The 19,262-nt window shown below is 41.3% G+C and overlaps 1 protein-coding gene across 2 annotated transcripts in view; it reads right to left on the bottom strand.

Moving 5' to 3' along the window:
- Positions 1-19,262, bottom strand: part of LOC134358262 (vinculin) — a 265,439-nt gene that overhangs the window by 145,017 nt on the left and 101,160 nt on the right. For both annotated transcript variants that reach the window (XM_063070279.1, XM_063070278.1), the window contains exons 4-6: positions 18,135-18,243; positions 13,389-13,511; positions 12,786-12,946 (exon numbers count right to left, since the gene is read on the bottom strand). In XM_063070279.1, coding sequence (XP_062926349.1) covers positions 12,786-12,946; positions 13,389-13,511; positions 18,135-18,243 — 393 coding nt within the window. The remainder of the gene's footprint in view (positions 1-12,785; positions 12,947-13,388; positions 13,512-18,134; positions 18,244-19,262) is intronic.

Genomic DNA, 19,262 nt, shown 5'->3' with positions numbered 1-19,262 from the left:
AGTTGATTGACAAAAAGGATACAAGACTGGAGAAGGGGGAGTATCATGGGACGGAAGGTCTTGGAAGAAAAGTGGGAGAGGAGCACCAGAGGAAGATGGAGAACAGGCAAGGAGTTATTGTGAAGGGGAAAGAGAAAAAAAAACAATAAATTAGTGATGGGTACAACAGATGTTCTCTTTGGAGCAGAAAAATTATGAGATTTGATAGTGATCTTCAAAACCAAGGGTTTTGATCAAGTAAAGGAAAATCCTGTTCCAAATAAATCAATACCAGACGTCAATGATCTGAGGTAAATGGGGAAAGAGTCAAGATGATGCCAAATGAGGTTAGGTTTCCATACAGTCCAGTCATGATGACCAGGAACACATTGAAAGGATTATGAAGAATGGTGTCTTTCAAACGGGAATCTGACTATAGGAAAAGAGCAGAGCGGAGCCATTTATTGTTTAGCTCCACAAAGTAATGGAACAAGTGGAATGAAATCAATAACCTCTTCCACGATTAAACGCAAACAACAGGAATTCTGCAGATGCTGGAAATTCAAGCAACACACATCAAAGTTGCTTGTTCACCAGCAACTTTGATGTGTGTTGCCTCTTCCATGATGCTCCATTCTACCAAAACCAATATTTTAAACATAAAAGCAGAAACATTGATCAATTACAGTGCCTATAAAAACTATTCACATCCTTCCCCCCCACTCCCCCCCAGAAGTTTTCATGTTTTATTGTTTTACAACAGTGAATCACAGTGAATTTCATTTGGCTTTTTTGACACTGACCACAGAAAAAGTGATCAAACTGAAAACAGATCTCTTACAAAGTGATCAAATGAATTGCAAATAGAAAACACAAAATAATTGATTGAATAAGTGTTCACCCCCTCCTCCCCCTTTAAAATGATACACCAAATCATCACTAGTGTAGTCATTAGGTTTCAGAAGTCACATAATTAGTTAAACGGAGATCTGGTTTTGGAGACCCGTGTGTAGTCCAGATGTATCAATTGATTGTAGTAAAAATACACCTGTATCTGGAAGATCCAACTGCTGCTGAGTCAGTATTATGGCAAATACTACACCATGAAGACAAAAGTTCAAGTGCAACCCATCCAATCTGTACAGACCATAAGACCATAAGATATAGTAGTTGATGTAGGCCATTTGGCTCCGTCATTCAATCATGGGCTGATCCAATTCTTCCAGTCATCCCTACTCCCCTGCTTTCTCCCCATGTCCTTTGATGCCCTGGCTAATCAAGAACCTATCTATCTCTGCCTTAAAAGCACCCAATGAGTTGGCCACCACAGCCGCTCATGGCAACAAATTCCACAGATTTACCACCCTCTAAAATAACGTCAATGCATCTCTGTTCTAAATGGACGTCCTTCAATCCCATGCCCTCTTGTCCTGGACTCCCCTGCCATGGGAAACAACTCTGTCATATCTAATCTGTTCAGGCCTTTTAACATTCGGAATGTTTCTACAAGATCTCCCGTCATTCTCCTGAACCCCAGGGAATACAGCCCAAGAGCTGCCAGACAATTCTCATACAGTAACCCTTTCATTCCTGGAATCATTCTCGTGAATCTCCTCTGAACCATCTCCAATGTAAGTATATCCTTTCTAAAATAAAGAGCCCAAACTGCACACAATACTCCAAATGTGGTCTCACAAGTGCCTTATTGAGCCTCAACATCACATCCCTGCTCTTATATTCCATACCTCTAGAATGAATGCCAAGACTTCATTTACCTTCCTCACCACCAATTCAACCTGGAGGTTAATCTTTAGGGTCTCCTGCACAACCACTCCCAAGACCCTTTGCATGTCTGCATTTTGAATTCTCTCCCCATCTAAATAATAGTCTGCCCGTTTATTTCTTTCTAAGTGCATGACCATACACTTTCCAACATTGTATTTTATTTACCACTTCTTTGCCCATTCCCCTAAACTATTTAAGGCTCTCTGTTTCCTTAACACAACCTGCTCCTCTATCTAACTTTGCTTCAGAGGTTTGATCGAGGCACGACTACTCAAGCATGTGGACATCAGCGAATTAGACCAGCAGGAAGAGTTTAAAAGGAAGCCAGCTTTATAGAGCAGGCAGAATAGAGATAGAGAGAGAAGGAGGGCTTTGGTTCAAAGGGACTTTGACGATAACGTGTCGAAGCGAGGTAAGCCACTTGCGAGGAATAGAAACAGGAAGCATGTCTGTGAGGCCAGTGTTCTGTACAGGTGTTCCTTGCTTTTCGAATGTTCGCTTTACGAAACCTCACTGTTATGAAAGACCTACATTAGTTCCCTGTTTTTGCTAACAGAAGGTGTTTTCACTGCTACGAAGAAAGGGAGCGCGTGGGGAAAATCAGCGCGCGATTAAAAAAAAAGCAGCACGCGCCCCAAGCAGCCACTCCTCCCCCGGATTCAGAACGGCATTCTCGCCGGCATTGCTTAAACGCGTGCCTGTGAGCAGCCGCTTGCAAGATGAGTTCTAAGGTATCGGAAAAGCCTAAAGGAGCTCATAAGGGTGTTACACTTAGACTAAAACTAGACATAATTAAGCATTTCGATTGTGGTGAATGAAGTAAGGACAAAGTGAGTTTGGCTTGTGGAAGTTGATGAAGATGATGTTGAAGAGGTTTTGGAATCCCATGACCAAGAACTGATAGATGAAGAGCTCATGCAACTGGAAGAGGAAAGGATAACAATCGAAACCAAATTCTGAAGCGAAAGTGAAGTCGTCCAGGAACTGAACATGAAAAAACTATGTGAGATTTTCGCTGCAATGATAAAGTACGACTTTAATTTTGAAAGGATATGTCGGTTTAGGGCATATTTGCAAGATGGTTTGAGTGCTTACAAAGAACTATATGATAGAAAAATGCGCAAGGCTAAGCAGTCAAGCAAGCCTTCCACATCAGCCACAGCAGACGATGAACCTCAACCTTCGATATCGAGGCAGGCAGTCATAGGAGAAGATAACCTGGCTGCCCTGATGGAAACAGATGATGATGAGATGACACCCCAGTGTCCCACCACCCCAAACCCCGACAACTCAGTCTAACACATCATCAGCAGTATGCTCGGCAAGCTGTCTTCCCGGTTCCCGTAAGTGATACTACACTGTACATACATTATTTCTACTTTATATTGGCTGTGTATTCTTATGTGTTATTTGGTATGATTTGGCAGCTTCATAGCTTAAAGGTTACTGGAGAGTGTGTTTTTGCCAACAGTGCTTGCATGAGATTTTCTTCCGAGAGCACTTGCGTGAGATTTTCGCTATGGAGAACAGTGCCGGCAATGATTGTGGAAAAGTGTTTCTACTTTATACAGGTTGTGTATTTATCATATCATTCCTGCTTTTACTATATGTTACTGTTATTTTAGGTTTTATGTGTTATTTGGCATGATTTGGTAGGTTATTTTTGGGTCAGTGAACTCTCAAAATTTTCCCATATAAATAAATGGTAATTGCTTCTTCGCTTTACGACATTCCGGCTTACGAACCGTTTCATAGGAACGCTCTACCTTTGGATGGCGGGGGAAACCTATACTGGGTGTCAGATGTGGGACGTCCAGGAAACTCCTGGCCTCCCGGACAGCCACATCTGTGCCAGGTGCATCGAGCTGCAGCTCCTTTGGGACCAGTTTAGGGAACTGGAGATGCAGCTTGATGACTTTCGTCTGGTCAGGGAGAGTGAGGTGGTGACAGAGGGGAGCTATAGGCAAGTAGTCACACCAGGGCCTCGGGAGAGAGATAAGTAGGTCACAGTCAGGAGAGAAAAGGGCAAGGGTCAGATACTGGAGAAAACCCCTGTGGCTGACCTCTGAATAATAAGTACTCTTGTTTGAGTACTGTTGGGGGTGGGGGAAAATATCTGGGGGAAGTAACAGTGATTGCGCCTCTGGCACAGAGTCTGACCCTGTGGTTCAGAAGGGTAGGGAAAGGAAGAGGATGGCAGCAGTGATAGGGGACTCTATAGTTAGGGGGGAGGGTCAGACAGGCGATTCTGTTGATGCAGGAAAGAAACATGGATGGTAGTTTACCTCCCAGGTGCCAGGGTCCAGGATGATTCAAATCGCTTCCACAATATCCTGAAGTGGGAAGTGAACTGCCGGAGGTTGTGGTACATATTACTACCAATGACATAGGCAGGAAAAGGGAGGAGGTCCTGAAAACAGACTACAGGGAGTTGGGAAGGAAGTTGACAAGCAGGACCTCAAAAAGGTAGTATTTTGGGATTACTGCCTGTGCCACGCGACAGTGAGCATAGGAATAGAGTGAGGTGAAGGATAAGTGTGTGGCTGAGGGATTGGAGCAGGCAGCAGGGATTCAGATTTCTGGATCATTGGGTCCTCTTTCGGGATAGGCATGACCTGTACAAAAAGGACGTGTTGCACTTGAATCTGAGGGGGATCAATATCCTGGCAGGAAGGTCTGCTAAGGCTATTGGGGAGAGTTTAAACTAGAATTGCTGGGGGGTAGGAACTGAACTGAACAGGCAGAGGAAAGGGCGGTTGGCTCACAAAAAGAGAAAGCTTGGAGACAGTGCGAGAGGGAGGATAAGCAGGTGATAAGAGAAGGGATGCGCTCAGACTGATGGTTTGAGGTGTGACTATTTTAATGCAAGGAGTATCATGAACAGAGCAGATGAGCTTACAGCGTGAATCAGTACTTGGAGCTATGATGTTGTGGCCATTACAGAGACTTGGATGGCTCAGGGGCAGGAATGGCTACTGAGAGTGCCAGGCTTTAGATGTTTCAGAAAGGACAGGGAAGGCGACAAAAGAGGTGGGGGCGTGGCACTGCTGATCGAGATAGAGTCACAGCTGCTGAAAGCCCCAAGGCATTCTACAAATATATGAAGAAAAAGAGGATAAGACGTGTGAGAACAGGACCAATCAAGTGTGACAGTGGAAAAGTGTGTATGGAAGTGGAGGAGATGGCTGAGGTACTTAATGAACACTTTGATTCAGTACTCACTATGGAAAAGGATTGTAGGGACGACTTACAGCGGATTGAAAAGCTTGAGTATATAGACATTACGAAAGAAGATGTGCTGAAGCTTTTGGAAAGCATCAAATTGGATAAGTCTCCGGGATGGGATGAGATGTATCCCAGGCTACAGTGGAGGGCGAGGGAGGAGATTGCTGAGCCTCTGGCAATGATCTTTGCATTATCATTGGGGATGGAAGAGGTTCCGGGGGATTATAAGGTTGAAGACATTGTTCCCTTATTCAAGAGAGGGAATAGAGATAGTCCAGGAAATTATAGACCAGTGAGTCTTACTTCCGTGGTTGGTAAGTTGATGGAAAAGAGGCTGGGTTTATGAACATTTTGAGAGGCATGATATGATAAGGAATAGTCAGCATGGCTTTGTCAAAGACAGTTTGTGATTTACCAGCCTGACTGAATTTTTTGAGGATGTGACTAAACACATTGATGAAGGTAGAGCAGGTCACATTCTGCATGGAGGTCGGTGACCAGTGGTGTGTGTCAGCGATCTATTCTGGGACCCCTTCTCTTCGTGAATTTTACAAATGACCTGGATGTGGGAGTGGAGGGATGGGTTAGTAAATTTTCTGATGACACAAGTTGGGGATGTTGTGGATATTGTGGAGGACTGTCAGAGGTTACAGCGGGATATCGATAGGATGCAAATCTGGGCTGAGAAGTGGCAGATGGAGTTCAACCCAGTGAGGTAGTTCATTTTGGTAGGTCAAATATGACCGCAGAATATAATATTAATGGTAATACTCTTGGCAGTGTTGAGGATCAGCGGGATCTTGGTGTCCAAGTCCGTAGGACACTCAAAGCTGCTGTGCAGGTTGACTCTGTGGTTAAGAAGGCATACGGTGCATTGGCCTTCATCAACCATGGGATTGAGTTTAGGAGCTGAGAGGTAATGTTGCGGCTATATAGGACCCTGGTCAGACCCCATTTGGAGTACTGTGCTCAGTTCTGGTCTCCCTCACTACAGGAAGGATGTGGAATGAGAAGGAGGAAGAGCAGTGCGCCTGCGCGTGCGCAGCCCTCCGGTGAAAAATGATATCGTATCTGTTAAATAGGGGCTGTGGACAATTCTGATTTGATGGAGAATAGACGTGAAAGCACAGAGGAACATCTGGAGAAATTTCTGAAACGCTCGTTCGCTGCTATCGTTACTGCGTGGTTGGGAATCTTTTGGAGGGTGGGCCTCAAAATCCCCGGCTTTGCCTGCTGTTGACGACCGAGGTTGAGGTTGAATCGTTCGGACAGAGATGGCGCTCAGTACTCTGTGTTGGAGGGCTGATCAGAGCTCGAAGTTTTTGGATGACTCAGAATCAGACTATGGTCGGCATGGCAGGGAGAGTTCTTCCTTCTCCCGTCTGCGTGAGATGTGGGACATTTGAGAGACTGAACTTTTACCGTGCTCATGAACTTCTTCATCAAGTTATGGTATTGTTGCACAGTTGTAACTATATGTTATAATTATGTGGTTTTGTCAGTTTTTTCAGTCTTGGTCTGTCCTGTGTTTTGTGATATCACACCGGAGGAAATATTGTATCATTTCTTAATGCATGCATTACTAAATGACAATAAAAGAGGACTACGGGTCTTCATAATCTAAAACTACAGAAAGGGTGCAGAGAAGATTTAGAAGGATGTGGTCGGTATTGGGAAACATGCCTTTTGAGAATAGATTGAGTGAACTTGGCCTTTTCTCCTTGGAGCGACAGTGGATGAGAGGTGACCTGATAGAGGTGTACAAGATGAAGAGAGGTATTGATTGTGTCGATAGTCAGAGGCTATTCCCCCCACTGCTGAAATGGCCATCATGAGAAGGCACAATTTTAAGGTGCTTGGAAGTAGGCACAGAGGAGATGTCAGGGGTAAGTTTTTTTTAAAAAAACAGAGTGGTGAGTGCATGGAATGGGCTGCCGGTGAAGGTGGTGGAGGCAGATACAATCGGGTCTTTTAAGAGACGGATAGGTACATGGAGTTTAGAAAAATAGATGGCTATGGGTAACCCTAGGTAATTTCTCAAGTAAGTAAATGGTCGGTACAGCATTGTGGGCCAAAGGGCCTGTATTGTGCTGTAGGTTTTCTATGTTTCTAACATCGGCAAATTTAACCACAAACTCATTCATCCCATAGTCGCCGACCTCTGTGGAACTCCACTGGTAACCAGCAGCCAGCCAGAATAGGATCCCCTTATTCGCACTCGCTGTTTTCTGCCGATCAGCCAATGCTCCACCCATGCTACTAACTCCCTGTAATTCCAGGGGCTCTTATCTTGCGAAGCAACCTCCTGCGCAGCACCTTGTCAAAGGCATTCTGAAAATTGAAGTACACCACATCTACTGCATTTCCTTTGTCTACCCGCTTGTAGTTTCCTCAAAAAATTGCAGTCGGTTAAGCAGGCAGGATTTTCCTTTCAGGAAACCATACTGGCTTTGGCCTATCTTGTCATGTGCCTCCTGATACACCATAATCTCATCCCTAACAATCGATTCCAACAACTTTCCAACCACTGATGTCAGGCTAACAGGTCTATAGTTTCCTTTCTGCTGCCTCCCACCCTTCTTAAATAGCAGAATAACATTTGCAACTTCCCAGTCATCCGTTAGAATGCCAGAATCTATCGATTCTTGAAAGATCATTGTTCATTCCTCCACAATCTCAACAGCTACTTACTACAGAACCCAAGGGTGCATTCCATCAGGTTCAGGAGATTTATCCACCCTCAGACCATTAAGCTTCCTGAGCAGCTTCTCAGTCGTAATTTTCACTGCACAAACTTCACTTCCCTGACATTCTTGAATGTCCAGCGTACTGCAGATGTCTTCCACTGTGAAGACTGATGCAAAATACGCATTCAGTTCCTCTGCCTTCTCTGCGTCTCTCATTACAATATCTCCAGCATCATTTTCTATTGGTCCTATATCTAGCCCACAACTCTCTTTAACCGTTTATATACTTAAAAAAGCTTTTAGTGTCCAATATGTCTCCATCTCTATGAAGTTTTTCCTTTGACTTCAACTTGCCTCCAAAACATTTTTTCTTTCTACCTCTTCTTCTGATGTGATCTATACAAAGCTTCCCTTGATGGCTTTGTTAATACTTAATCATGCAAGTTTTACATGAACTTTCATCTAGAGGGAGCAAACTGACTCCTCATCCATGGAAGAGTTTTTTTTTAATCAAATACAGACACAGTATATTTCCAGGAAGTACAGTTCTCCACTGAATGAGCATTAGCAAACCCAAAAGGCACCAAAAACTACCCATGGCACTCATCCAGCAACTGCAGTTTATTTCCTCCAACTCTTATCGACTGTTGGCCTTATGTTGTTTGATATCACATCAACAAGGGAGGAGAGTGTTTTTTTTTTAAATATAATTTTTATTGAGTTTTCAAAGTAAATACAAGAGAAAAAAAAATACCCTCCCCCCCCGATATATACTACTACCTAAAGAGAAAAGAAAAAAAAAGAGAAAAAAAAGGACCGCCTGAATATTGGAAGGTTTCCGCATGCTCCATGGGATTAAAAATAAATTTAATATATAATATAGTCCTGACGAAGGGTCTCGGCCTGAAACGTCGACTGCGCCTCTTCCTACAGATGCTGCTTGGCCTGCTGCGTTCACCAGCAACTTTGATGTATGTTGCTTGAATTTCCAGCATCTGCAGAATTCCTGTTGTTTGCGTTTAATATATATTTGTTACTTTCCCCAAGGAACCAAGATGTTTATCATATCTAAAACATTACTTAGCTTCTCAACTCTCATAGTTCCCTGGGGAATCTCTTTGAACTTCACCATGTTGCTATGTGTTTCCCTCCCAATCATCCAGGCAAAAAAAAGAGATGAGATACAAAAAAAAGAAAACACAAAATACCCCCCGACTAATGTTGTGAATGAAAAGCTACACAACCCTACCCCACTCTATTTTGCGGGTCGTGGCTATTGCCACGTTTGCACACATGAATAACGTAGCGATTGGTCAGTGTTTCTTCCAGCTCCCCCGTAACAAAAAATTGTATGTATATAAAAAAGAAATTAATGTCATTATTCCCAGCTAGTATTCCTCAAATTTTAACCTTTCTTCCCCTCCCTCATATAATTAATAATATATTTATGTATTCATCTGCCTAAAAATCCAACAGGCCTATTCCTTAATCCAGTCTTCATCTTCAATCCATCTTGCTCCCCTGGGTTTGTTCTTGTATCTGGTGAATATTCAAAGAATCTCGCACAAACTCCTCCGCTTTCCGGTAATCGTCAAAAAATCTTTTTTCTCCACCAGTCAAAAAAATCTTCAAGGCTGCAGGATAACGCAATATAAATTGATAACCGTGATCCCATAGGGCTTTTTTCACTGGATTAAATTTCTTCCATTTCTTCAAAAGTTCATAACTTATGTCAGGGTAGAAAAAAATTTTCTTCCCTTCTATCATCAGTGGCCCTTTTCTCTTCTTGGCAGCTTGGGCAGCCACCTGTAGAATCCTTTCTTTGTCTTGAAATCTTAAGAATTTTATTAAAATTGATCGTGGATATTGGTCATCTTGTGGTTTTGGTCTTAGAACTCTATGTACCCGCTCAATTTCAATTGATCGGTCTTCCTCTTTCATTTGCAAGGTTTTCGGGATGCATCTTTGAAAAAATTCTATTGGATTATCTCCCTCTATACCTTCTTTAAGACCAACAATTTTAATATTATTACGTCTACTAAAATTTTCCAACACGTCCACTTTCTCCAAGAGTCGATTTCTTTCTGTATTCCAGACGAGCACATCATTTTCTGTTTTTTCCACACTATCGTTAATACGCTTCATTGTTCTTTCCATCTTCTGAAGTTTCTTATCCATTTTATCCTGTCTTTTCATAGCTTTATCATAGCACATCTTCACGTCCCTAAGCTCTGTTCTTAATTTTCTTAGTTCAGCCATTAATTGCAATAAAGCCTCTCTTATGTCTCCGTCGTCTCCTTTATTTCCAGTCTCTTCCAGTTCTTCCTCCTCTTCTTCATCTGTATTCTCTGCGGAATCCTATTCTGACTCCGAGTCACTTTCAGTTGCAGTGGCCGTCAGTTCTTGTAGTTTAAGTTGTGTCGATTTGCGCATGCGTACTTCTTTGCACATTCGCATTTCCGGCATCTTCTTCCGAGAGACCGCTACGGCCGCCATTGCTCCCTGTTCTTCTACACCAGAGATAAAATGCGTCTCCTCTGAAGGAGATCCAATCTGAATCCGAGGCTCCATCGCTGCAGTAGGCCCTTTTTTCTTCCCATCTCGCGGCGACTTCACAACAGACTTCTTCTGTTGCGGTTTACGAGGCATATCGTAGAGTAGTCTTACAAAGTTTATAAGTAGTTTTCGGAAAGTATTTATTAACTTTACTTCGTTTAAACGGTACTTTGCTGATTTTTTAACGGGAGAGCTGGATTTACACGTCTCAATCCCACGTCATCATGTGACGCCCCCCCAAGGGAGAAGAGTGTTGATTAATATTGCGTCTGTCTAGAGGTCACTCTTATCCTTGGCTAGATTATTAAAGTTATCTTCTCCTCTGCCGCTGGTTAGGGCGGCGTATGGAGTGTTGGCCTCCATTGGTTGGGGATTGAATTCAAGAACCATGAGGTATTGTTGCAGGTCTATAAATTTCTGGTTAGACCATAGTTAAAATAGTGTGTTCAGTTCTGGTTGCATACATATATGAAGGATGTAAAAGCTTTAGAGAGGGTGCAGAGGAGCTTTACCAGGATGCTGCCTGGATTAGAGAACATGTTATATGAGGTTGGGTTGAGCAAACTAGGGCTTTTCTCTTTGCAGTGAAGGAAGATGAGAGGTGACTTGATAAAGGTGTACAACATGGTAATAGGCATAGATAGTGTGGACAGCCAAAGACTAATTTCCCCAGGGTGGAAAAGGCTAATATGAGGAGGGCATGACTAAAGTGTTTGGCGGGAAGTACAGAGGTAGGTTTTTACCCCCTTCCCCACAGAGTGGTAAGTACATGGCACACAGTGCCAGGGGTGATGTTAGAGGCAGATATATAGATATATCAGAGACATTTCAGAATCTCCTAGGTAGGTACAAGAGGACTAGAATGTAAAGGCAAGGATGTAATGCTGAAGCTATATAAGAGATTGGTCACATCGCACTTGGAATATCACGAGCAGTTTTGGTCCCCTTAACTTAAAAAAAGACCTGCTGGCATTGGAGAGAGTCCAGAGGAGGTTCATGTGAATTATCCCAGAAATTAAAGTACTAATGTATGACGAGCTGTGATGGTTTTAGGCCTGTACTTGCAGAAGTTTAGAAGAATGGGGGGGGGGGGGGTAGGGAAATCTCATTGAAACCAACCGAATATTGAAAGGTATAGATAGAGTGGACAGGGAGAGGATGTTTCCTGTAGTAAGAGTCTAGGACCAGAGGGCACAGCCCGTAACCTTTCATGCCCTGATTACACAAGAACCTATCAACTTCTGCTTTAAATATACTGAATGACTTGGCCTCCACAACCGTACATGGCAATGAATTCTACAGATTCAGCATCCTCTGGCTAAATAAATTCCTCTTCACATCTGTTCTAAAGTGGAAGCTGATAGGTTCTTGTGTAGTCAGGGCATCAAAGTTTACAGGGAGAAGGCAGGAGAATGAAGTTAAGAGAGTTAATAAATCAGCCATGATAGAATGATGGAGCAGACTCTATGAGCAAAATGGCCTAATTCTACTCCTGGGTCTTATGGTTTATAAAAGAAAAATGAAGGGCTATGAGGGAGAAAAGGGTTAATCTTGGAGTAGGTTAAAAGTTCAGCACAACCTCATGGCCTATACTGCCTATGCTCCATATTCTACCTTTGATTCATAAATTGTCATATTATAAATTCTATTGCAACAAACTTAAATCTGATCTATTCTCAAAGCTTTAAGAAATATGCTCAGGTCATGGTTTGTAGTTGAAGTTTCAGATTGTGACCTAACAGCATATTTAAGTATGTTCAGCATCTGCTAGCCATGACATTAATTGAAGCATACTGCACCACACACCAAGGCAATAACCTGCATTCTTTATATACATGCTTCAGCAGAAAAGCAAAGAAAAGGTGAGCTTACCTTCTATAAAGGGGAGAACGAAGAAAAAACAAGGAAAATGGTAAAAATAAGATCTTTGTAATGATCAAAGAAGAAAAAGAATGTAAAAGAGAATGTATGAAACATGCAATTTTCGACCACAAAATGGAGAAGATAGTTTACATCAAGGTCTGTGTAAAAATTCTAATTTTGTTCAGTAACCCTTGTAACAAATATAAAAATGTAACAAGTAAATCAGAAAGTTTGTATAATTTTAAATTCATTCGTTATGGTTCAGTTGAGCAATGAATACCAAAAGGAAAAGTATATACTGTCTGTCTAAGAGAGGCATTTCTTCTTTTATGGACATGCTCACAATATTGTGATGATGTGGTAATATGTTACATTTTGCTACAGTATTAGGTGAATAAATAAGGCTCAAAACTACTTTTTGTTTGTGGTCCAATTAAATAATAAAAACTAAATAACTGGCACTTAAATATTTTAAGAAAGTGAAAGATGATAAATGAAAAATTACATTACAGATCTACATTGTAAACACTCCATGGTAGGTGCACACATATTACAATAACCAGAAATTAATTAACCTATTAAGAACATGATGCAAATTAATATTGTACTTTAATAGAAAAATAAATAAAAATCTTCACTTTTTTTTAAATAAAGCTTTCTACTATATATCTTCAGGATTTTCAAACTTACCTTACTGGCCCAAGCATCTTCATCCCAAGATGTCAGCTGCAACACACGAATTATCTCATTGATTTCAGTGCTCATTTTCTCCACAGTGAAGTTACGGTTCTTTAAAGCTTCTTCCACTCCCTGGCTTTTAAATTGTTTTGTGGTCACAAAAATCTTTATAGCTGTATAAAAAATATTTAAACAATATTTAATGCAATTCAACAATTAATACAGCCCAATAAATTCAGACATAAACACACCTACACATCATCTGTATTGCAGAAAAATGAACAACTTTGATGGCATCTCAAACTATAATTTTCAATAACTGCAACTCCACACTGCTATACCTCAAGGAATTATTAAAATAATATACATTTGATTTAGGGCAAAAAGAAAATCAACTCAATTCTGAAACCAAAAGTCAAAGCCATACGGCCTCAAAGAGATAGATTTGAAGACCGGAATTTTAAGGCTACACTGGAGGGATGGAAAGCATAAAAAAAATATCAAAGTTGAATACATTTTCAAAATCTATTCACGCTGAGGCAGTTTGATAGATAGACCAGCTCAAATACATTTCCAGGAACTTGGCTATTATCAAAATGAGAAAAAAGTATTTACCTGAAATGAGTACAGGAAGAAGCTCTTTCACAGTGTTCATAGAATTCACCAGCATTACCCTGTGCTCTTGATGAGTTAGTTCCTGTTGTCTTTCATCAATCATTTTAGCCATTTTAGTCATTCCTTAATTCACCGTGCCATGAAGATACAAAAATTACAATTGATACATATAATTAAAAAAGCAACTATATTTAGACATGTTAAGAACAAGGGGAACTAGAAGGATGTAGGGTCTGTTAAAAACAAAAAAAAAATATGAAAAGTCGAAATGATTATGAAAGAACCATGTTTGACAAATTTACTGTTTTATTCGAGAAAGTATTTGAAACAATTAAGGGAGAATTGATGATATAACACGAATTGGAAAAAAAAGGAAGATCGATTGACAGACATGAAACAAAGGAAGAAAAAGTGGATTCCACCCCACCCCCAGGATAGTGGGTATTGACTGGTAGGATATCGCAGGGATCAGCACTTGGGCCCTAGCTTGTCACTATATATCCGTCAATGAGTTGAATGAGGTACCCAACTATAATGTTTATATGTTTGCTAATAACATGACACTACATAGAATTATGAGTTGTGAGAGGACACCAAGAAAATTCAATCTAATTAGATAAAGCGAGTGGCCAAATATGTGACTGCTACAGTAATGGATAAATATCTTGTTTATTTCACAAATCATTTTAGCCATTCCTTAATCCATGAAAAAAAGGCAAGAGTATTTTTTTAAATGTTGATAGTTTCAGAAATACTAATGTACAGAGGGAACTGGGTGTCATTGTACTTTAGCCACTCAAAACAAACACACAGTTGCACCCAACAATTAAAGTGATATTTTGGCCTTCGTTCCAACTAGTTTTGAGCATGACAGCAAGGATGTTTTATAACAAATGTACCACACATGGAGAACTGAATACTGTTGTGATTACCTTAATCAAGAAAATGTACACTTGCTATGGAGGGAGAGCATCAAAAGTACACCAGACTGATTTCTGAATGCCAGGATTCCCCCAAGAGGGGTGATTGTATCAACTGGGCCTGTATTCACTCGAGGTTAGTAAAATAAGAGATGATTTCAATGACATGTACAATATTCTGACAGCAGCATACAAAGTCCAGGAGAAACTCAGTAGCTCAGGCAGCATCTATAGAGGGGAATGGACAGCTGATGTTTCAGGTCAAGATCCTTTGTTTAAGCTCAGATTCTGAGAGGAATAGACAGACTGGATGCAGACAAAATTTTGTCCCTCACTATGCCTAGATCAAGAGGTCAGAATCTTAGGATATGGGGCAAGACATTTAACTACTGAGATCAGAAGAAATGACTTCACACAGTAATGGAATTCTCTACAGAAAGTACAAGAGAAAGAGTAAGAGCAGGGACGTGACACTGAGTTACAGGATCATTCATGATTACATTGAAAAGATGAGCAGCTTTAGAATGACAGCTTCACTTCTGCTTTCTACTTCCATAGGTATTCTCATAATTAAAGTACAAAGGACACATTAAATGCTCAAATACATATTGTGACTGCCAGTGTACTAAAAAACAACTTAATTGGTTTTCCAAAAATATGTAATACTAAATATACATGCTGATCACTTAATACCCATCCATGCTACACATGTATGCTTCTGATGATAGAGCTGTAAACTGGAATTTAAGAAATAACTGTACAATTTTCTTCTTCCCACATGCAGGCAGGGAGGTTTGCTAAGGCTATAGAGGAAAGTTTAAACTAGAATTGCTGGGGGGTGGGAACCAAGCTGATGAGACAGAGGAAGGGGCAGTTGGCTCACAAATAGAGAAAGCTTGTAGAGAGTGTGAGAGGAAGGATAGGCAGGTGATAGAGAAGGGATGCGCTCAGACTGATGGTTTGAGATGTGCCTATTTCAATGCAAGGGGATCAGTACTTGGAGCTATGTTGTTGTGGTCATTACAGAGACTTGGATGGCTCAGGGGCAGGAATGGTTAGAGTGCCAGGCTTTAGATGTTTCAGAAAGGACAAGGAGGGAGACAAAAGAGGTGGAGGCATGGCACTGCTGATCAGAGATAGTGTCAAGACTGCAAAAAAAAGAAGGTAGTCATGGAGGGATTGACTACCAAGTCTCTGTGAGTGGAAGTTAGAAACAGGAAGGGTTCAATAATTCTACTGGGTGTTTTTATAGACCACCCATTAGTAACAGGGACATCGAGGAGTAGATAGGGAGACAGATTCTGGAACAGTGCAATAATAACAGGGTTGTTGTGATGGAAGATTTTAATTTCCTTAATATTAATTGTCATCTCCCTACAGCAAGAGGTTTAGATGGGGTGGAGTTTGTTTGCTGTGTTCAGGAAGGTTTTCTGACACAATATGCATATAAACCTAGAAGAGGAAAGGCTGTACTTGATCTGGTATTGGGAAATGAACCTGGTCAAGTGTCAAGTCTCTCAGTGGGAGAGCACTTTGGAGGTAGTGATCACAATTCTATCTCCTTTACCACAGCATTGGAGAGGGATAGGAGTAGACAAGTTAGGAAAATGTTTAATTGCAGTAAGGGGAAATATGAAGCCATCAGGCAGGAACCTGGAAGCATAAATTGGGAGATATTCTCAGGGAAATGTATGGCAAAAATGTGGCAAATGTTCAGTGGATATTTGTGTAGCATTCTGCATAGGTACGTTCCAATGAGACACGGAAAGGATGGTAAGATACAGGAACCATGGTGTACAAAGTCAAGAAGAAAAGCTTACAAAAGGTTCCAAAAAAAAAACTAGGTAATGATAGAGATCTAGAAAATTATAAGGCTAGCAGGAAGGAGCTTAAGAATGAAATTAGGAGAGCCAGAAAGGGCCATGGGAAGGCCTTGGTGAGCAGGGTTAAGGAAAACCCCAAGGCATTCAAGTGTTTCAGCGGAAAAGTGTATATGGAACTGGAGGAGATGGCAGAGGTACTTAATGAATACTTGGCTTCAGTATTCACTATGGAAAAGGAGCTTGGCAATCGTAGGGATGACTTAAAGTGGACTGAAAAGCTTGAGCATCTAAACATTAAGAAAGAGGATGTGCTGGAGATCTTGGAAAGCATCAAGTAGGATAATTTACTGGGACCAGATAAGATATACCCCAGGCTATTGTGGGAGGTGAAGGAGGAGATTGCCGAGCCTCTGGCAATGATCTTCGCATCATCAGTGGGTTCAGGAGAAGTTCCAGAGGATTGGAGTGTTGCAGATGTTATTCCCTTATTCAAGAAAGGGAGTGGGAATAGCCCAGAAAATTATAGACCAGTGAGTCCTACTTCAGTCGATGGAGAAAATTCTGAGAGGCAGGATTTATGAACATTTGGAGAGACATAATAGGAATAGTCAGCATGGTTTTGTCAAAGGCAGGTCATACCTAACAAGCCTGATTGAATTTTCTGAGGATGTGACTAAACACATTGATAAAGGTAGAGCCATAGATGTAGTGTATATGGATTTCAACAATGCATTTGGTAAGGTACCCCATGCAAGGCTTATTAATAAAGTAAGGAGGCATGAGATCCAAAGGTAACCTTGCTTTGTGAATCCAGAATTGGCTTGCCCAAAAAAGGCAAAGAATGGTTGTAGATGGGTCATATTCTGCATGGAGGTCGGTGACCAGTGGTGTACCTTGGAGATCTGTTCTGGGACCCATTCTCTATGTGATTTTTATAAATGACCTGGATGAGGAAGTGGAAGGATGGGTTAGTAGATCTGCTGATGACACCAAAGGTTGGGGGTGTTGTGGATAGTGTGCAGGGCTGTCAGAGGTTACAGCAGGACATCGACAGAATGCAAAACTGGGCTGACAAGTGGCAGATGGAGTTCAACCCAGATAAGTATGAGGTGGTTCATTTTGGTAGGTCAAATATGATGGCAGAATATAGTATTAATGGTAATACTCTTGGCAGTGTTGAGGATCAGAGGGATCTTCGGGTTCGAGTACGTGGGACACTCAAAGCTGCTGTGCAGGTTGACTATGTGGTTAAGAAGGTATACAGTGTATTGGCCTTCATCAACCATGAAATTGAATTCAAGAGCTGAGAGGTAATGTTACAGCTATGTAGGACCCTGGTCAGACCTCACTTAGAGTACTGTGCCGAGTTCTGGTCACCTCACTACAGGAAGAATGTGAAAACTATAGAAAGATTGCAGAGATTTACAAGGATGGCGCCTGGATTGGGGAGCATGCCTTATGAAAATAGGTTGAGTGAACTCAGCTTTTTCTCCTTGGAGCGGCAGAGGATGAGAGGTGACCTGACAGAGGTATATAAGTTGATGAGAGGCACGGATCGTGTGGATAGGCAGAGGCTTTTTCCCGGGGCTGAAATGACTAGCACGAGAGGGCACAGTTTTAAGGTGCTTGGAAGTAGGTACAGAGGAGGTGTCAGGGGTAAGTTTAAATTTTATATATATATTTTTTTATATATACGCACATACATATACACACACGCAGAGAGTGGTGACTGCCGGCAACACTGGTGGAGGCAGATACAATAGGGTCTTTTAAGAGACTCTTGGATAGGTACATGGAGCTTAGAAAAATAGAGGGCTATGGGTAAACCTAGGTAATTTCTAAAGTACGTACATGTTCGATAGAGCATTGTGGCCGACCGGCCTGGATTGTGCTGTAGGTTTCTATGTTTCTAAACCATAAAAATCTCTCTGAAAATATTGTTGCAATGCAGCTCAGTTTACCTTTGTTACATAACAAACACCCAAAGAAATTGAATTCCTCACCTGGACCCAAATTTTTAGTATAGGTCACCAAATCCTCCATTGTTTCTACCACTTCAGCAACTGTGAGGTATTCCAAAATACCTTTGCATACACGAATTATTTTACGGACCTGTGATAAAATGGTTATAATAAAAACATTTTAAAAAATCTATATTTGGTGTAAGATTCATACAAGTTATAAGTATTGCAACAGATTTACTCTATGCGTTTTCGTTACCTGCACGCTAAACTCTCTTCTTGACCAACATTGCCCATAGCAGTCTTCCAATGGGAACCTGGCTCCTTGTACGTCAGGGATAGGGGAGATAGGGACAGCAAAGTACAAAAGGGCTTTTACTGAGGCATGACTAGCTGCAGTGGCAGTAATGAAACTAGCCTTCTGACGAATAAAAGTGCTATTTAACATTGAATGCTTATGAACGAATTCCATAACCTGCCAGGAATTTTCCAATAAGTTCTTTTGACAAAAACACAGCATTTTTAAAACACCAGAGATTCTGCAGATGCTGGACATCTAGAGCAACACACAGATAAAAAAAAATATTTTTAAAGTGTAATAAAAATTTTATGTAAAGCAAATTACATTGATAAAACCCCCTTTACTTTCTCCTAGAAGCACTCTTCTCCAATTGTTTACAACTGGCTTGCTCAATCACTGAATCGTGGCTGAAGGATGGTTGTAGTTGGGAGCTGAATGTTATATCAGAGGGATAGGAAGGTAGGGAGATAGGGTGCTGTGGCTCTACTGGTAAAGAATGGCAACAAATCAGTAGAAAGATGTGACATAGGATCACTAGATGTTGAATCTTTGTGGGCTGAGTTGAGAAAATGCAAGGACGTTGATGGCAGTTATACACTGGCCTCCCAACAGTAGCTGGGAGGTGAACCACAGGTTACAACAGGAAATAGAAAAGGCGAGTCAAAAGGGCAATGTTATGGTAGTCATGGGAGATTTTAACATGTAGGTCAATTGGGAACATCAGGTTGGTAATGGATCTCAAGCGGGTGAGTTTGTTGAATGCCCAAGAGATGGCTTTTTACAGCAGTTTGTCATTGAGCCTACTAGAGGATCAGCTATACTGGATTGGGTGTTATGTAATGAACCAGAGGCAATTAGGGAGCTTAAGG

Source organism: Mobula hypostoma, chromosome 18, assembly GCF_963921235.1.
Source record: "Mobula hypostoma chromosome 18, sMobHyp1.1, whole genome shotgun sequence".
NCBI classification, from domain to species: domain Eukaryota; kingdom Metazoa; phylum Chordata; class Chondrichthyes; order Myliobatiformes; family Myliobatidae; genus Mobula; species Mobula hypostoma.
This window is presented reverse-complemented; position numbering and strand designations above follow the sequence as displayed.